The sequence below is a fragment of the Budorcas taxicolor genome, chromosome 15 (assembly GCF_023091745.1).
Source record: "Budorcas taxicolor isolate Tak-1 chromosome 15, Takin1.1, whole genome shotgun sequence".
Lineage (NCBI taxonomy): Eukaryota > Metazoa > Chordata > Mammalia > Artiodactyla > Bovidae > Budorcas > Budorcas taxicolor.
Genome location: NC_068924.1, coordinates 60,106,036 through 60,127,368, shown reverse-complemented (window position 1 = coordinate 60,127,368; position 21,333 = coordinate 60,106,036). Strand labels below are relative to the sequence as shown.

Here is a 21,333-nt window from a genome sequence, read left to right as displayed (position 1 = left end):
GAAGATCCCCTGGAGGAGGTCATGGCAACCCACTCCAGTATTCTTTCCTGGAGAATCCCCATGGACAGAGGAGCCTGACAGTCTGCAGTTCATGGGGTCTCAAAGAGTTGGACAGGACTGAGTGACTAAGCACAGCACAGCTGTAAAACAATTGTTTAAAGAGGTCTCTGTGTAAAAAACTCAGCAGTGATTGGTTTTCTTCCTTAGCATTTTGAGAAGAGAGGTGAAAGAATAGGCAAAATATGTAAAGTGCTTATTATAGAAGATTCTACTTTTGTGAAACAAACATAGGGAAATGTCAAAAGGGAATCTTCCATTATAATTGCTGTAACTATGAAGACTTTTCAGTTTATCAAATTTAGAATGTAAATTTTTATGACACATGTATATTTTACATCCTAAGTGAAAGACTTAAATGTAAATAATGTATTGGCCTTGCATTTGAGCCAAGGAGACTAAAACCATTTTATCCACATTTTCTGACTCCTAGATCTCTCTGAATTAGGGTATGTATGTGTCAGGTATTAGTATTATTATTCCTTCTTTTGAGACTGAAAAAAAAAAGAGAAAAGGTCCAGCCACATTTAAAAAAAATTTATGTTAGTTGTTACTTTATAATGTAACAGTACAAGTTTGAGACATTTTATAATTAGCTTGCTTTTGAATGTTACTTACATGTATTTGATTTTGTTCCTAAATTTTGTTGTGTTTTTATTACATCTGTTCTTACTGGGTCAGCAGTTAATTGGTGCCTCAGTTAACACCATTTGGATTAAGCTTTTCTGAATAGTAATAGAAATTACAAATAATAATGTCTAAAAGTTATCAGTTATTACAGCAAGCAATTATATAATGACATTTCTAAAGGTCTTCACTTCTCATTCTTGTTGATTTTATTTATTAAGTTCCAAGCATTGTGCTTCCACAAACTAATCCTAAGACAGTACTTTAAATTTTTGTGCAGAGCTTTAAAGTTTACAAAAGCAGGTCATATATATTCAATTATTATGTATTGGTATAGACCATAACCACATGAAAATAGATTAGATATGTTAGATATGATTAATTCTTAACATTTCTTTAAGTAATTTTAATTGTATGCATATCAGTTCAATTAAGTTATTTTAGATTATTAGTAAATACCAAATATTTTAGGTGCTCAAGAAATTGAATCCACAAAATACTTGTATTTTCAAAGACACATACACTATTATTTCTGTTGAGGGGAAAAACAAGACTCAAACAATAGAGTCCCAGCTTACTTCTACTTGTATAAATCAAGTTATTTAAATGAATGAATTGTGTATGCTGACCTGTTCTACCAATGTGCTACTGGGGATGTATGAAAAAAAGATGTGCATGGTGGTGGAAGTAGAAAGAGGCATAAAGCGTATTGGAAAACTACCAAATGTCCCCTGCAAATGGGCCCTATTCAGAATCAGTAAGCGTATGATGAGTGAAGTGGTTTTGAATATCGCCTTTAGATTCCATGCTGTTACAAGGCCAGCCCTGAACATGGCAACTCTTATTTCCACACACAGTACCTCTTCACTCTCAATTTAACCCCAAAATCTGATGAACCCATTACTCCATACTTGATTTCATGGAACAAGGAGTAGATATAGTTACAAATGATCAATCACAAGCCGTGAACCAAAGCAGCAAGGCATTAACAATTCACACCATTTCGGTCCACTTGCTCAAGCAGAAGATGTGCCAGCATATTTAATGCACAGCTACTTCGTTCAGTTTGAGAAAAGACATGACTCAGGCTGCATTTTCAAAACAGAGGAGACTTCCTAAGATTTCATACTTCCAAGCCCCAATGTCACCATTCACCCACATACCAACAATTAAAATAACCAGGTGTTCCATAAAGGTCACAATGTCTGAATTAAATTTTACCCGGGTAAAACCAATATGACCTATGAAATTCTCTGCTCCCCCCCAAATACATCCTTGTTCTGTTTGATCCTATCATACAAATCAATGTCTCTTACAGCAAGCAGTATTGTAACACTGTAGACCCCACAGGCAATATGCCGTCAGTTTAATAGGATCACTGAAAAACTAAAGCAGCTGTGAAAGATTGCTCTAAGTATAGCAATCGTGTGCTTGTCATTTTGTTCAGTGGAGGAAAAATCCAAATTTGGGTAGGCATTGGTATTTAAGAAAACAACTGCTAAATCTTTTCTCATGAGTACCTTGGGGACAATAAAATTTGACATATAGCATGTAAACAAAAGTACACAGCAGCTGTTGGTTTGGTTTTGTTTGAATAAAAATATACTGATGTAAATCATTCAAAGTATGCCCTCCATCATTCAATCTTCCCAGCAGACCATGCTTTTGAGTGGCATCTTCTGGTTGTTCTTGGACCAGGAGCTTTCCAGCTATTACATAAAGCTGGATAACGAGCAGTAAAACACATACATACCTTGGCACTAGCTCAGATTCCCTCCAGACCTGCTTCCAGGATGGAAAGCTGTCAGTTCTGAGTATCTTTTAAGAACTCACCTTGCATCATACAAAAAAGAGTTTTTAGATCAACTTTCTTAACAAACATTTTCAATTGAATTAATGGGAAATTTCCAAATGATGTCCTGCTAACAATAGTGAGTATTTTTGAGAACTGAGATCTGAAATTTCCTGCCAAGTAGCATATAATAGTTTTTCTATGGGTAAGTATGCTTTGGGCACTGTCTTTTTTTTTTCACAGTCTCAGGTACTCTGACTGAAATATGAAACTTATGATTCTGGGTATTTAATTGGCATGAATTTTAATTTTTAATTGGAAGCAAGCTACTAAAGCACTTATTTCCAATGCTTTTTGAAAATATATTGATTGAAAAAAATCCTCTTTTTAGCTTTTTACAGTAGATTCAAATGGAATGTGCCAAGTGTCTCTTTAAATGTCAGGTGTTGCTTTTGGAGAGAGACATATATTCCCTAGGTATAGAAATTGACAGGACATTCCAGTCTGTGTCTTCGTAGTAAGGTTTATCTTTAGAGGAATTTTTGGCTCCTTGTCAAAAATTCTTGTACTGTGTCCATCATGAATCCAAATAAGCTCAAGCTTATCTGTGATATATAGGTCCTCTTGAAGGTTGAACAGTTTCGTTTCTCATGAATAGCTTATGAACTCATTGTGTTTGGAGTTCTTAGAAGGAATTACCCTTATTATTTAAAATAGCTATTTTGACCTTAATCTAATATTTTATTGCTCTGTTATTTCAGTTTTATTGTGTGCCTTTTCCCATAGTAGCATGATTAAGGATTTTCCAGGACTTTTAAAATATCCAGCTCTGGTCTTCTCCTGGCTGTGTGTGTGTGTGATGTGTACTCAGTCATGTCTGAATCTGTGACCTCATGAACTGTAGCCTGCCAGTCTCCTCTGTCCATGGAATTTTCCAAGCAAGAATACTGAAGTGGGTTGCCATTTCCTACTTCAAGGGATCTTCCTGACCCAAGGATCGAACCCGTGTCTCTTGCATCTCTTACATAAGTAGGTGGATTCTTTACCATTGTGCCACCTGGGAAGCCCTTTCTCCTGGCTAGTTAATGCTTTATTGCCAAAATTGTATTGTTTTTCTTCTATGTTTATTTTCTTCTTTAGTGTTCAAGATCATTTTATAAGAGAGTTTAAAATAAAACTATTGTACATACTTTAATTATGCTTTAAAATTCTGGTATATTTGTATTTATCAAATTTTCATTTGGTCACAGAAAATTACAGATTCTCAATGATTATGTATAGTTGTACTCATGGTCTTAAAAGTTACCTAAAAGACTGCCCACAGTATATCCAAATGTGCTATTTATTTATCCAGTAGATAGTTATTGGGTGCTGCTTTTATCAGATTGAAAAACACCATGCCTTCAAACTCCAAAGTTTTTGTGATTTACTGGAGAATGAAAGTAGTGAGTGGAGAATAGGAGGACCAATGCAAATCAATAAAGGAAAAATAAAATATAAACAATGATCTGGGAAAGGTAGAGGATAGAACAATTTAACAACTTGGGAAATTTTGCCAGAGGAAATGACAATTCCTATGAGCCTTGGAAGACAAGGATATATTAACAGGTGGGAAAAATGGGGGAAAGAAATGCAAGGGAAATAGAATAGCATGTTGATAGCTATGAAATTAATATAGCTACTACTTTTAATCATATGACCCATTTACTCATAATACTTAGTACTTGCTCTGAGCAGTGAAGTTACTCCTTTTGACCACATGATCTATTTACCCAACATCTTCAACTCCACACCTATTGAAATTGGATTAATTTCAATTTGCTTATAGTCATGACTTGAGAATAAATGGATAAATAAAATGGATAACAAATGGATAAATATCATCCATATAAATTCACCTTTACAGTGATGGAAATGATCCCAACTGAATGATCACGTTTGACTGATTATACTTATTGATAGATTTAAGGAATGATTAATTTCCAAATCATGTATCTAATAAAAATGTTGAGGACTTGTTTAATAGAATTATTGAAATTACAGGAAAGCAAGATTCTGTAAAGGAGCAAAGAGGTTGAACACTTGTAATAAAGGCCTCAAATGTAAGAAGAAATGCTATGTTATTCATTTCTTGCTATGCACACAAATATATATTAAAGAAATACAGGATAATATGAGCCAGCTACCTTCTTGAATGAGGTCATATTTCTGAGTAGAATTTGAAAGAGAAACTCATGGTTTACATACAAAATAATATCCCAGAGTTCATTCCTGGGAAAGACATATGTTTTCATTGAGTGTCTATAATGGGCTTTGCTAGCTCATAGCAACATGTAGGATTATGCTCTTTCCAGTGTTGAAAAGTGTCTATTGTCCTTTCTAAATCAGTGCCCTTATTTCCTGCACATCTATATGCAATAGTCCTCTTTAATAGAATGAAGTTTTGCTTCAGAAACAGAGAAAGAAGAACTGAACATTAAAAAGAGTTAAAACCATTGGTTAAGAACAGATATGAGTTTTTGGTATAGACTATTACGAATATCCACTAAAATACTTAATAAATAATTCTCATATTAAAATCTATGGTTGGGGTCGAAAAGTCAACTTTCTCTTTTTTAAAAAATTAATTATTCTATTATATTTCAAAACTATCATCTTAGGCCTAGTCTTCTATTAACTGATTAATAAGTTTTATTTTTCCAATATATTAGGCTTATTTATACTTCCTTTCTAAGTGCTTAGGCATATCATTTTCTTATGTTTTCTGTACCTTCCTAGTTAGTGGAAACATTGTTTGTTCTTGGGGTGTGCTTTGTCTTCCTTTTCAAGAAGACCATCAAAGTTACTAGTTTGCAGCTTCCAAAAAGAAAAGAGCCTTCTAATCCCCAGTTCAGAGGCTAACCTTTATTAGCACTCTTGTGGTTATAATGAGGGCCCTGCTTCCAGCAGGGAGATTCTGGAATACTGAACAGATTATTCAACAAGTTCAGAGCAGATTCTGAAGTCCCTTATAAAACCTGCTTGTGAATACTGCTTTCTTTGCTTTGCTATTTCTGGTTTCCATAGTATTCCTAATTACATAAATCATGTGGAGCATGGGAGCTCTTTTCCATCCTATATCAACTCTGACACTGCTTACATTTTGATATAATTTGTATTTTTTCATAAGCTGTATTTTTTTTTCTTAAATTCTTATGGAAGGTAAAACCCTGAAAAAAAATGTCTAGAATTTTGTGTTAGAAAATATATTAAATTCTTCTTTGGAATCCTTTGGGCTGACATAAAGAATTTGAAAGTTACTTTGTGAAAAGCATGGATGAATAAAGCTATAAAGACTAGAGAATGTGATAAAGTGTTCTTAGATTTAAATTCAAGATTAAATCTTGGATGTAAATCATTCAAGTTTATTATTTGCTTATTGGATTACTTAAAATTGTTTTTCAATTTAACAGCTATTTATGTAATGCCTTTCCATGTACAAAAACTGTACTAGGTTCAATGGGTGCATCAATTAAAAGTTTACAAATTAAAATTCAACACATAGTAATATATGAATTTGTAGCTAACTGAAAGCTTTGATGATTCTTAAACTGGGTTTCTTTAGGAAAAATTATAAGCCAAGTTGAAGAGTTAAAATTCTAAAAATAAGTTCACTTCTCTTTTTATTTCTTTAGTAATACATATGACCTAATATATTTCTTTTAAAGTTTGAGATAACTGTAGTGATCAAACTTAAAGAGAAGAGCAATTGCTTCAGGAGGATAATAGTTTTGATATGTGAATTTCAGGAATTAGTTTCTCAGGCTGGGGAATGAATTTCATGCACACATCTAAAGATTCTAAATAATCATTGGGTCATGATTTCTTTTTAACTTTATTTATAGTAATCTTAGAAAATCTTAAACTCTATTTACAACATTTCCTTTAGTGATGAATATGTTAGAAAGAATTTTAATTGCACTTTGGTAGAGAGCTGCAGAACTTAGTGCCATAAAAGGCATAACTTTTTTACTAAGAGCAAAACTCAGCAGAATACCAGTAGCAAAGGCCATTTGCATAACTCAGCCACTCTGCAGCTCAGCTGAACCTAATTGTAATTCAATTTCCAGATTGCTATGCTAGGCCTCTCTGCATAAAATATGCAACGTATAACATAACCAATGGCACGGACCTATTTTCTTTCCTGGTGATCAATCCAATTTCTTTTCCAGTAGAAGTATGTATTAGAATAAGGTCGCCAAGCCATATAGTTATTTAGTATGTTTATGTAATGTCACATGCATACACTTAAAGGCAAAGTTAAAAAAATGATATCCTTTCATCTTTCTGGATTCTCAAGTGTGCCTAAGATTTTTAAAGTTTCTTTATTTTTGGCATTTCAGTGGGAAATTAAATCTTGAAAAATGTTAGCTAGCTGCTATGTTATTTGCCTATTTTACACTAGAAAGATTTTATAAGCTAATTGGGTGAAAAAGTAGATAAACATGTCTGTCAAGTCCATATGGATGTTGCAATACAGGCCCACAAGTAAATATCTTCTATCTGTTTACAAACCATGTACTGGAATAGCATCCCTAAATCTTTGACCAGCTTATGTCCCAGAAGCTTAAAAACAAAAGGTATGTATGATAAAATGCTTGCTTAAGATTCTCCCCCTTATTTTTAAACAGCCTCACCACTCTGTTGTATGGGTTATTTAAGCGATGGCAGTGAAAAGACTTGAATAGGATGGTTTATCAAGGTGTGGATTATATTTTATGAATAATTCCCAGATGTGATGTTTTAGTTATATAGACTCCTCTATGGGAAGCTATATACCGAAACAACATGGATCGTACAATTTTATCAGGACAATGCAAGTAGATTTCAGCAAGGTTGGTTCCAACTCATCTGTGATAAATGAGAAGATAAGGCAATCAGTGCACACCATGACACTCTGTGCAGCTAGTTAGGCACACTTCAGAACTATTCAGGTGTGCTCACAAAGCTTATGAGTCTTGCATGGGGGGGTGTCTCAATATAAATACATCCTTCATGGTGGCCACTAGTAATGCAGGAATTGCCTCTCTAAGACTTAACCCAGGTCAGATATAAATAATAGATGTTAAGAGTTAGCTCTGGCACTGGGGCTGTGTTCCAGGCAGTGTATTTCGTTTGGGTCAAAAGAATTTATTTTCCCTTATTTTCTCGTATAGTTCCTCTGCTTGAAAAATGCCTGCAAAATTCCATCACACCTTTACGGGGACCAGTTTGGGTCTCTAAGGGAGAAGGTTTCAGCCCCTCAGGAGCTAAGATGTACATCCAAGGAGTTCTTTTGGCCTTGTACCAACGATTAAAGTCTGCAAAAAAATATTCTAAACAGGTGAGTCATCCCTCTTTAAAAACTGCTTTATTGTATGTTTTAAAATGTACTTGGTTGTATAGAGGCAATGATTGGCATCATGTCATAAAAGAACTGTGACATGTATTTCGTGAGCTTAGTGCCCGTTAGGGAGCCAAAATGCTTCTTCTGTAATCTCAAAGACAACAATAATGGGGCTAACTGTATCACTCTTTTGGTGTGGGATGTCATATGTGTCATCTTTCCTTGCTGCATACTGTGAAAAACTAAAGCAACTCCTTATGCGGAAATTCTATAGACAGTTACTTTAAATAAGAAAATGAATAGCTCTTATAGCGTTTGAAGTTTTAAATGACCTCCCCCTTCTGTTTTTTCCAGTATGAAATCATACTTAATGTTGTAGAAGATGGGCTAAAACATAACCAGTCATATTCTGGGAGATGAAATTGTGAATTAACTTCGTTGAGTAACTTACTTCATTTATACTTGTTTCACTTGTATATTTCCAGGCCTGCAAGTATAGAAATAATGTCTTTGAAGTAGTTTAAACTAGAGTTTGTCCTTTGATTTCTAAATATCTATTTCATAATTGTGAAACAGAAAGAGAAAGAGAGATATAGATTGAGAGAGTGAGAGAGAGTGTGCGTGTGGATGTGTGTGTGTGTGATGGGAGAAGGGGTATGTGTATGAAAACTTTGAAATTTTTGCAACTACTTAGAAAGACTTTGATTTATCTTAAAGTAGAATTCCTATTATAGAGCTGAATGATTTTTGCTGTTTATAAAATAAAACTCAATTTGACACAATTTTTGAATCTTCTTTGCACTTGGTCTTAAAAAATTAGGCATGCATTTTACCACACTAAATAAGGGCTAGGGTTTACATTTCTAACTGGGAGTTTCCAGTTTAGAACTGGGTGCGTTATCTCAAACCACAGGCTGCTGAAAAATGAATATTTTGAAGGCATCATGCTATTATTCTCTGTATGCAGGGGGAGGGGAGGTGGGAATGGTAGTCTTAGTGTTCACACAGCACCTCCTGCTGTCTGGTTAGGAAAAGAACAGCTTGTATTGACTGGAAGAAATTCTTGAACTAAGGTATCCAGAACTAGCAAGAGATATCTTCCCGTGAGAAAGTTGCATTCTCAAAACATGATTGGTTTCCTAGTTAATTAATGTCAGTGTATCCAGAAAGGGTATTAATAATTATCATAGATAAAGCTGTTTACAATAAAAATATGAAAAATAAAAATACAAACTTATTTTTAACATTCTTTATTAAGCTAATATCATATATAAAAACTGATATAAAATATATTTTTTCAGACTAAATTATTTTAACAGAAATATTATTTCATTTTTAAGATACAATAATATACAATAATCACCAATTTAATTACAATCTTGTATTTGTTATTAAACAGTTTGAGCCTACTAATTTGACAGTTTAAAATTATTTAAAGTTAAGAAAGCCTGAGACAATTCTCCAGTGCCATAAAAGCACCATTTAAATCAAATCATAAGAAACTCAAACATTTTCTAAGTTTTATTAAAAGTGAGGATGTTAGGGATAAGAAAAAGCTCAGAAAGTAGTTGTGGCATATTTATTTTTTCTTCCATTGTTCTAAACATTTAAAATTTAAATAGATATGAACAGTTGTACTGGATTGAAGAGGTCCTTGTATTGTGAGAAAATAATGCTTTAAGAATTACTGTTTGATTTTGAAAATTTCTTTATGATTCAAGATTGATGAAAAATACATTTTATGAAAATAAATATTAAATGTAAATGTGAAAAATTAACATTTTTAGTGCCTCTAAATGTCTGATCACTTGAAATTGTTTATGTCATCAACATTATGACTTTCAACATTATGCCAAATTTAGGGATATTTTAAAAATCTAGGCTCTTTGCCATTTCCAACTGAACCTTTTTACTTTGCTCAGTTGTAAAAACTTAAAGTTTTTCACTCAAATTTTAATACTTTCACTCAAGTTTTGATATGATACTTGGTTAAGTTTTGTTTTATAATATACAATTTATGACTTAATTTAAAATTATCTGCAGTGCTCATAAAAGTCACTATAGTGGTATTGTTATCATGTCATCAGTGGTTATGTTTTAAGCCTGGCAATAGCTTTATTTTTAAGATTTCTTAGCAAATATCCCTCTTAGCATTAATGAACTTTATCTGAACTGCATTTACTTCATTTGACATTAGGGATAGACCTTTTTATTTAGTTTTATATAAGACTGTGTTTGGTAAAATGGAGATGGATGCTTAATTCCTGTTTCCTTAACAAACCTACAAAGCTTATAAATTATAGAATTATATGACCTCTTGATATCATTTCCATTTATTCCTCTTCTGAGATCATATATAAAAACAACGGCATTGTTTTGCCAGGATTCCGTCAAAGGATTGTAGATGTTAAATAGATGTTTTGGAATTCCCCAAGGAAATTTCTTTGATAATAGAGATAGCTTTAAAAGAAAAGTCAGAGCTACTGGTTTTATGTTTACGAACTTATTCACATTTCAGTTTTTAACTTTAACTTGGGTATTACAAGCATGCAACTGAATTAAGCCCACTACATTAGTATGGTCTTAAAAATATACTGATTCGAGTACATAAACTGAGATATTATAGTTAGGACAGCATAAAGTCACTTAGTCTTACATTTATCACATTTATTTCCTTAAAAGTGGAAACACTTTAGAAATTGCTCAGAGCTAAGCAGAATCTATTTAACTGGTAATCTTTGAAGTAGCCTAAACGCTTTCCTATGAAATGCAGTTAACACTTTCAGCGACAGGGCCGTTCCATCTCATTAGCATTCTTGTTATGTAGTGGTGCTGTTGGTGGGGGTGTTGAAGTAGGAATGCCATTGTGTGGAGTTCCAGTGTTTGGGGACAAACACTGCTGTGGAAGGAACGTGTGAAAAGGCCACAGTCCTGTCAGTGAATGAGGAAGGCTGTGCTTTCTGTGTGCTTCAAGCAGGGAAGCTGTCACTCATAGGCCTAACACAGCTAAACAGAGGCCAAAACACAAGCCTGCACTACCTTTTAAAATGATATTAGTGATTTTTAAACATGATCTTCTTTATTTATGATCCTCCATAGAGCTTTTAGTCGCTGTCAGTAAACAAAATATATGTCAGTCTGTTCAGCAGCAGTCAAGGTCTATAAAAGTCCATGGAACTGAGCCAGGAGGCTATATAAATAATGATTTGGATTGGTTGATCTTAAGTATGAATGTGATTTTTGAGAAATATATATTTCTGGAAATGTCTTCACACTTTTGATACTCCTTTGATTTTTTTTCCCCCAAGCAATAAAATTCCTGGAGACTTTTACATCATGGATGCATAGCACTCTTCTTTTAAAACACGGTTTTTAAAGGAGCTCATAATCAGTTTTAATAATTTAAAGTGGCTCACAGTGTAGTTTAACAGGTGTTATAAGTTGCATAGTCATTTCTGAAATTGAGAGAGACAAAGGAAATGAGTACCTAACTGTAATACCTTAACAACCAACATCTTAATTGTGAAGAAAATCATAGTCCCTGTGGTAGTTAAGACATGAAATTTGAAGGAATGTTTAGTATTACTTATTTTCAGCACTTTGGAAAGAAATGATCAACTTTGAAAGTGAGTTTTAGCTTGTTTGATAGCTTCATAAAAACAGATAAACAGAAAAAAAATCCTCAAGTGTTTCTTAAAATTTGAGATATGTATAACTTTGGCAATATGTTGAAAAAATGGCAGTTTTTATTATTTATATCTGAAATTCCAAGGAAACGTTTGATTTCTGTAATTTTAATTTGAAAATATGTAGTTGGGCTATTTTTAATAGATCATTGCTTAATGAAGTTTGTTGAAAACTGTAATTTTCTGCCTGAGTGATTTTTTTGTGTGTATGTATATGGTCCTTTTTGTTTATTAATTTAAGCTAAGTACTTTTTTGAATGCTGTTATATTCTAATGTTCCATATTTGATGTGTTAGGTTTAAAAATCTCAGACACTAAATTTCTACTTCAAAAATTAGGTTTTATTTTTTAAACTGGAGCAGTACTGTAACTTTATTTTGTGGACATATAATTAGATGAGGAAATGGTCATCTAGTAGTATCAGCATATGTTGGTTTTGAACTTCTACCAGAGCACTTACATTTGTTAAAAAAAAATTCCCAAGTTAATGTTGGTTCACTTTACCCACGCATTTCAGTAAGTTTAATACTTAGATATAAAAGCAATAATAATGACTGCAATTCTATTCAGAAAAGATTCAGTTCAAAACATGATTGAATTGCATTAGTGCTGATTTTGTTTATTGCAAAAAGTGTCTTTAAGGAATCTTTTAATTTCCCGTAAAAGAAGTGTCGAGAGTTTGTCTTTTCAGATCTGTGTTGTAGGTTAATTAAAGTCAATTTATTGGTCCTAACATTATTGAAGGAAAAACTATTCCTATTTCATTTTCTATATATACTTTTTTCTTAGTATACCAGCTACTTTTTTTCCTAGTTTCTTTGAGAGATAATTGACATCTAACATTGTGTAAGTTTCAGGTATACAATGTAATGATTTTATACACTTATATATATAGTGAAATGATCACCACAGTTGGATTAGTTAACACCTCTCCCACTTCACATAATTAACATATTTTTGTGTGTGTGTGGTGAGAACATTCAATATCTATTCTCTTAGCAACTTTTCAATATACAGTACAGTATTGTTAGCCATAGTACATTAGATCTCCATTTACCTATATATTAAAAATTGAGCTCTTTTCTTGATTTACATTGCCTGGAGCAATACCCCAGATATTTCAGTTTTGAACTTCTTAATGTCCTTTGAAACCGTGGAACAAAGTCTATAATATATGAACAAATTTACTATTAAAAACATTAAAATAACATTATAAATGTTTCAAAATGAAAACTACTACTGATGGTTCTGATATGTAATTTTTTAGACTACTAGCTTGTTTGTAGATGTGAGTGATTGTTGATTTTTTCCCCCCCTGAAACCAAGCTGCATTCTAGTTACTTGAAGTATTTTAAGAACCTTAAACTTGTGTCTTTTTCTAAGTGTCATGCTTTGAGCAGGCCTAACATCAGTTAAATGAAGTGAAAATTGCATTCTTGTCTTGATAGAGATGAAAATGGATTTCTGGTCATGAAATAGATGTAGTTGTCACTTTTTAAAAAAGGTGTCAGCAGTTTGCTTCAGCAAGTAAGGTGCCAATTCAGTATGGCAGTAAACTTGTGATCTGAGCAATCAATAAAATGCTTCAATAACTTCTGCTTCATTACACTTATAATAAGAGGCTATAGATCCATGGCACATAAAATGTTGATAAAGAGAGTATGTGGGGACCGACTGTGACAATTTTCTTGAAAGTACAGTAGGTGCAATATTGCCATCTAGAGTTTGTGCATAGGTAATTATTGCAGAGAGGGTGGAAAACTGACAATAGGATAAAACAAGAAATGATATTGAATACTTTTTTTCCATCCTTTGTCCATGACACATTTATTTTCATGAAACATTTCATTTGATTCTCCCTAAAACTGTTCAGGAAAAATTTTTTCAAATCTATATTTTTCTCTAATTGTCTTAGAATTATACTACCAAATGTCAAATATATATCTTTGGCTCAAAATTGCACTTTTTTTTTTTTCTGTGAAAACTCTTTATTAAATAATTTTCTTTGGAAAAAATTAGAGTTAAAGATTTTTCTTTTTTATAAGATAATTCAATTATGTGAAAGCAACTTTATTGACATCTCAGTTGAATACCTTTCAATTAAAAATATTATCTTTATTAATAGTAAACACTCCTTAAACAATTGAGAGCCAACTTAGTTAAAATTGGAATTTAAAATAACTATATTAAAAAACTATATAAGAAAATAAACTCTCCTGCTTACGTGCTTTTGAACATTTTAATTAACCGTAAGTTCCATTTGGGGATTGTTTAAAATATGTCTTCACCTTTAAATAAGCACTTTAAAAAGTATTAGTTATCACTTTATTTTTCTTATTAATTAAAAAATTATTTAATTTTATAATATTTTTTGAATGAGCTAATTTGAAAAATACATTTTGAACCTAAGCATTACTGAGATTTTTTTCCCTCTAAACTGGTGACTGAGAATGCTTGCTTCATAACAGAAACATTTTTTGAGTCTGCATTTCAGTGTTTATGATGCTTAGTATAAACTTAATATAGTAGTAAAGGGCTTCCCCGATAGCTCAATTGGTAAAGAATCTGCCTGCAATGTAGGGGACCCCGGTTCAATTACTGGCTTGGGAAGATCCTCTGGAGCAAGGGAACGGCTACCCACTCCAGTATTCTGGCCTGGGTCGCAAAGAGTCGGACACGACTGAGCGACTTTCACTTTCATTTTCAATACAGTGTTGATGACTTAATAAGGAAAGTTAATCTTGAAAAATTATTTTTATCCTCCCATTTATCTATTTTTAATTTGAATAGATAACTTGTATAAGCTTATTGACCTCGACCATCAGATTTCCATAAGGAAAGTAATTTGACATTAATATATTAGTAATGCATTTTTCTGATATACTATTTAGGTATTTTCTGTTCTCATATATCTATGTATGATTGACTTCTAGAATTGTAAAAAAAAAAGTGATTATAACATTACTTTATTTCCCTTTTGTGATGAAAATTTTATCCTCAAACATCCTAATATTTTATTTTCTCTACTTATATTTAAGTTAAAACCAACTCCTTATGATGAACTCTATTTTGAGATTTTACTCATACTGAATAGAAAATGTTGCATCTTAAAACCTCCAAATAAGTATAGAATTGTTCTGGTAAATTAAGTGAGAGGAAACCTGACAAATTTTCTTTAAATTACTCAACCACCTACAGGTATTACTGCCTATGACTCTTCTGAAATGAGAATAAATTTTACAGAGTTACAGCAGCAAAGTGAAAGAGTGTGTTTGATAGATTCCCTGAACAGTTTCAACACCCACAGGTATTATTTGTAAGAAAACAATCATGCCGAGTCTTCAGCTGGTTAGAGAGGGCACAGCATTCTATCTTCACCTGACATCCTATCTGTTCCGTTAGCATCCTGGGCTGCCTGCCTGCCGCCCCCTCCTCCTGAACAATAATGCTCACTGAGAGGTTTGTGTGAATGGACAAGAATATGAATTCTTTTTCCTTGAAGAACTAAGGCATATTCTTAGGGGAGAGGAAAACCAAATATCTTGAGGATTGAGTAGTATTTCCTATTTTCTATTAAAACCCATCTATGTTGTGAGTGATTGATAGTTTAAGTCTTTGATTATTAAGTCTGACTACTGATTGATAAAAGGGAGACTCTTAAGTGTAAGCATGTTGGAAATAGTTGCTTTGCTTTATTTTGTTAAGAGACATGTAATGGTTTTCTCTCACCTGATGTTAATAGCGAAACTTGAATAAACCTCATTCCTAACAACATATTACTGATTATCAAATAACATAATTCATTATTTGTTTATATTTTATACATGTAACAGCAGCTGAAAATGAATATAACATGAATTTATTGTTCTCTTCAGTCAACTCTTCTCATTAACTCTGTCATAAAATTAATTTCACATAATTTCCTTAAAAGAAATTAGTATCCTGTTACATTTGAAAAGGATTTCAAGCTCCTAAGAAAGCCAATCAGGAATGGAAAAAGAATAGAGCAAGACTCCATTCATCAACACTTAATATGTATCACTAGGAAATACATGTTGAAAGTATCAGAGAACAGAGTGATAGTATCAATAAAAGGCGCTCGAAGGGTCCTAGTGTTCTGGCTTCCGCAAGCCACAGGTGAGTTATATCTTCCAGAGCTGTACTGCCAGCTGTCCTCATGTGGTTACCATAACCACATCTTCACTGAAAATTCTATTGGACAGTTCTGTGCTTGGAGGAAGAAATTCACCCTAGAGATCCTAATTATACTTCTGACATTGGTTTCCATGTCTCATGACTAACAAAATAACAAAGGATCTTTTAACATGATCTGGTTTTAATTCAGTATTGGGTAGACAAGGTAATCAAGTTTTCACAAAACAAAATCGTGAAACTCTCTCTCTCTCTCTCCCCGCTAGATCACAGTCTATTCACCATCTAACCACCAGATGGACACCTTTAGGGCTTTCAGTGTCTCTTAGGATCCTTATGATTCCGGCAGCCACTGAATTAATCCTGTTTGGTGAGAAAAGATTACCTTTCTTCCCCTATGCACTCCTGCCCCTCAAAAATAGAGAGCCAAAGAAGGCAAACTCAAATGATGAAGTATTGAATACTTCTTATGTGCTCAGTCTGTTAGTCAGTGTTGAAGATATAGGAAAACTATCCCAGATCTTGCCCTACAGTTCAGTTCAGTTCAGTTGCTCAGTCGTGTCTGACTCTTTGTGACCACATGGACTACAGCATGCCAGGCTTCCCTGTCCATCACCAACTCCTGGAGCTTACTGAAACTCACGTCCATTGAGTCAGTGATGCCGTCCAACCACCTCATCCTCTGTCGTCCCCTTTTCCTCCTGCCTTCAATCTTTCCCAGCATCAGGGTCTTTTAAATGAGTCAGTTCTTTGCATCAGGTGGCCAAAGTATTGGAGTTTCAGCTTCAACATCAGTCCTTCCAGTGAATATTCAGGACTGATTTCCTTTAGGATGGACTGGTTGGATTTCCTTGCAGTCCAAGGGATTCTCAAGAGTCTTCTCCAACGTCACACTTCAAAAGAATAAATTCTTCAGCACTTAGCTTTCTTATAGTCCAATTCTCACACAAAGCCATAGCTTTGACTAGATGGTCCTTTATTGGCAAAGTAATGTTCCTGCTTTCTAATATGCTGTCTAGGTTGGTCATAGCTTTTCTTCCAAATAGCAAGCATCTTTTAATTTCATGGCTGCAGTCACCATCTGCAGTGATTTTGGAGCCCCTCAAAATAAAATCTCTCACTGTTTCCATTGTTTCCCATCTGTTTGCCATGAAGTGATGGAACAGATGCCATGATGTTAGTTTACTGAATGTAGAGTTTTAAGCCAACTTTTTCACTCTCCTCTTTCACTTTCATCAAGAGGCTCTTTAGTTCTTTGCTTTCTGCCATAAGGGTGGTGTCATCTGCATATCTGAGGTTATTGATATTTCTCCTGGCCGTCTTGATTCCAGCTTGTGCTTCATCCAGTCCAGCATTTCTCATGATGTACTCTGCATATAAGTTAAATAAACAGGGTGACAATATACAGCCTTGATGTACTCCTTTCCCAGTTTAGAACCAGTCGGTTGTTCCATGTCCAGTTCTAACTGTTGCTTCTTGACCTGCATACAGATTTTTTTAGGAGGCACATCAGGTGGTCTGATATGCCCATCTTTAAAAACAATTTTCCACAGTTTATTGTGATCCACACAGTCAAAGGCTTTGGCATAGTCAATAAAGCAGAAGTAGATGTTTTTCTGGAACTCTCTTGTTTTTTTTGATGATCCAGCGGATGTTGGCAATTTGATCTCTGGTTCATTTTCCTTTTGTAAATCCAGCTTGAACATCTGGAAGTTCACGGTTCACATACTGTTGAAGCCTGGCTTGGAGAATTTTGAGCATTACTTTGCTAGCTTGTGAGATGAGTGCAATTGGGCAGTAGTTTGAGCATTCTTTGGCATTGCCTTTCTTTGGGATTGGAATGAAAACTGACCTTTTCCTGTCCTGCGGCCACTGCTGAGTTTTCCAAATGTGCTGGCATATTGAGTGCAGCACTTTCACAGCATCATCTTTCAGGATTTGAAATAGCTCAACTGAAATTCTATCACCTCCACTAGCTTTGTTCGTAGTGATGCTTCCTAAGGCCCACTTGACTTCGCATTCCAGGATGTCTGGCTCTAGGTGAGTGATCACACCATCATGATTATCGGGTCATGAAGATCTTTTTTGTATAGTTCTTCTGTGTATTCTTGCCACTTCTTCTTAATATTTTCTGCTTCTGTTAGATCTATATCATTTCTGTCCTTTATTGTGCCCATCTTTGCATGAAATGTTCCCTTGCTCTTAGGAAGCTTCTTTTCTTGTTTTGGAGATAAAGCATACCCACATGAAACCATTAGGAAAGATAGTTAATAAGTGTATAATTAAGTGCTCAAAATATATGGTACAGATTCTATTAAATGTTATATGGGAACTTAAATGAAAGAAGAGTAAAAAATTGGAATTTTAAAAATTTTAAAAATTCATATTAAGTTCATATTCATCAATTTTTAAAATTCATATTAAATTCATATTCAAAACATATTAAAGTTGACATGAACTTGGGAGGTCATGTAGTTCAGTCCTCCCATTTTATAGGTAATAGTGAGTGACATAAATTAATACTATATTATTGTGTTGTGAGAATTAAATAGTTATTGTATATAAAACTCCTAACACAGTACCTGAGATATAGTAAATGGTCAGTAGTTATTAGCTATCATCATCATCATCTTTATTATGAAATTTTTGTGCTTTCTTGAGGTATGACTGACAAAATTTTAAGATATTTAAAGTGTACATTGTGTTGATTTGCTACATGTATTCATTTTGAAAGAATTCTTACCATTAAGTTATCGTGTACACCACCATATACATATATGTATGTGTGAGAACATTTAAGTGCTACTCTTAGCAACTTTCAGTTATGTAACACAGTGTTCTCAATTATTGTCACCATGTTTTGCATTAGATCCTTGGACCTTATTCATATTATTGCTGAAAGTTTGTACCCTCTTACCACCCTCTCCCTATTTTCCCCATCCCTGGCAACCACATTTCCATTCTATGAGTTTGATTTTTTCTTTTTAGATGTTGCGTAAAAGTGATGGGCTTCCCAGGTGGTACTAGTGGTAAAGAACCCACCTCCCAACGCAGGAGACATAGGAGATGCAGGTTTGATCCCTGGTTGGGGAAGATCCGCTGGAGAAAGGAATGGCAACCCACTCCAGTACTCTTGCCTGGTGAACCCTATGAACAGAACTTGGTGGGCTATAGTCCATGGGGTTGCAAAGAGTCAGACACTACTGAAGTGACTTAGCATGCAGGTGTAAGTGATACTTTTATTATTAATGTTATAGATAAGGCAGTTGAGGTAAAGTTGTAATGGGACTAAAACTCCACTTTTGCTTTAGAGGTAAGTTATGCTTCATTAACTGAAATATGGGAAGGGTTTAAAAAGAGACTCTTTCAGGCAATAGGATGAAGTTGGAAGTAAGATATTATTTTCACACGTTTTAATTGATACAAAAAAGGTCATTGGTGACTTTGAAAGATGATGAAACCTTGGAGAGAACAGGATTAAAGAAAAAAATTGATGTTGAAGAAATAAGGGCAGTGGGTATAGATAAGGCCTCTTCACAGTGGTGTAGATACGAAGTTGAGAGCAGTCCATATTTTTTTGAAGCCCACAGTATATTAAGTAAGAAATGTCAAAACAAGATTTTAAATCCACTGAATATATATTTTTACATAATTACACTTAAAATTAACTCTATCAATAACTTCTTCCTAATAAGATATAATTGTTCTATTTTTATAATACAAGATTCATAAAAATATTAATTCATCATCTGTATAGGTAGCTTGGTCTGGTGATGGGACAAAAGTTTTATAACAGCTGAGCTGTCTTCTTTGGTTGATTATGTCACTATACCTTTTTTATGTATATCTTTTCATGTTGAAAAGATTGGTTATGGCAAAACCAATGCAATATTGTAAAGTAATTAACCTCCAATTAAAATAAATAAATAAATTTATATTAAAAAAAAGAAAGGAAGGAAAAAGGTTAAACTTGCAGCCCATTTTGATTGTCAGACTGAGGTCAAAAGCCTTCCTCAACCTCAGGCTTGAAGCATCTGAGATCCTGGAGTGGTTGAGAACTGTAGGTGGAAAATAAAAGTCACTTAGTTTGAAAACCATATGCTAGAGTTTATACATGTTTCAAGAAAGCAAGTTTATACTCACACTGGACAAGGTATGGAAAATGTTTTTAAAAATTTTTGTCTAAATCTGATTTGACCTTTCACACAAGGTACTACTCATGGTGGTCAGAGAAAGAAAAAAACTAAATTTGATTGAGGCCAAATAATTTAACAAATTCTTTTAGGTAATGCCCAGCCTTTTGGATGAAGAGGCTCAAATGCTCATATTTCTGCCCTCTGGGTTTATAGAGGTGGAGAGAGGTTAAGAAACAACTGGGGTTGTTCCTTTGCAGGTACGCATAGACCATAAGGGGTGGTTTAAGGAATGAATGACTAGCTTCTAAACTTTCATATATACTTTGTAATAAAATGATCCTACCTAAGAACAATCAAGGCAAATTGGAAGTGGTCAAGCAAGAGATGGCAAGAGTGAACGTTGACATTCTAGGAATCAGCGAACTAAAATGGACTGGAATGGGTGAATTTAACTCAGATGACCATTACATCTACTACTACGGGCAGGAATCCCTCAGAAGAAATGGAGTAGCCATCATGGTCAACAACAGAGTTGGAAATGCAGTACTTGGATGCAATCTCAAAAACGACAGAATGATCTCTGTTCATTTCCAAGGCAAACCATTCAATATCACAGTTATCCAAGTCTATGCCCCAACCAGTAATGCTGAAGAAGCTGAAGTTGAATGGTTCTATGAAGATACACAAGACCTTTTAAAACTAACACCCCCAAAAGATGTCCTTTTCATTATAGGGGACTGGAATGCAAAACTAGGAAGTCAAGAAACACCTGGAGTAACAGGCAAATTTGGCTTTGGAATGCGGAATGAAGCAGGGCAAAGACTAATAGAGTTTTGCCAAGAAAATGCACTGGTCATAGCAAACACCCTCTTCCAACAACACAAGAGAAGACTCTACACATGGACATCACCAGATGGTCAACACCGAAATCAGATTGATTATATTCTTTGCAGCCAAAGATAGAGAAGCTCTATACAGTCAACAAAAACAAGACCAGGAGCTGACTGTGGCTCAGATCATGAACTCCTTATTACCAAATTCAGACTTAAATTGAAGACAGTAGGGAAAACCACTAGACCATTCAGGGATGACCTAAATCAAATCCCTTATGATTATACAGTGGAAGTGAGAAATAGATTTAAGGGCCTAGATCAGATAGACAGAGTGCCTGATGAACTATGGAATGAGGTTTGTGACATTGTACAGGAGACAGGGATCAAGATCATCCCCATGGAAAAGAAATGCAAAAAAGCAAAATGGCTGTCTGGGGAGGCCTTACAAATAGCTGTGAAAAGAAGAGAGGCGAAAAGCAAAGGAGAAAAGGAAAAATACAAGCATCTGAATGCAGAGTTCCAAAGAATAGCAAGAAGAGAAAAGAAAGCCTTCTTCAGCGATCAATGCAAAGAAATAGAAGAAAACAACAGAATGGGAAAGACTAGAGATCTCATCAAGAAAATTAGAGATACCAAGGGGACATTTCATGCAAAGATGGGCTCGATAAAGGACAGAAATGGTATG

At 34.1% G+C, this 21,333-nt stretch overlaps 1 protein-coding gene across 1 annotated transcript in view; it reads left to right on the top strand.

Annotated features, from left to right (window-relative positions):
* DCDC1 (doublecortin domain containing 1) overlaps positions 1-21,333 on the top strand; it is a 428,530-nt gene that overhangs the window by 76,705 nt on the left and 330,492 nt on the right. Inside the window, exon 7 of the mRNA XM_052652176.1 lies at positions 7,672-7,838. Within this exon, the coding sequence (XP_052508136.1) occupies positions 7,672-7,838 (167 nt within the window). The remainder of the gene's footprint in view (positions 1-7,671; positions 7,839-21,333) is intronic.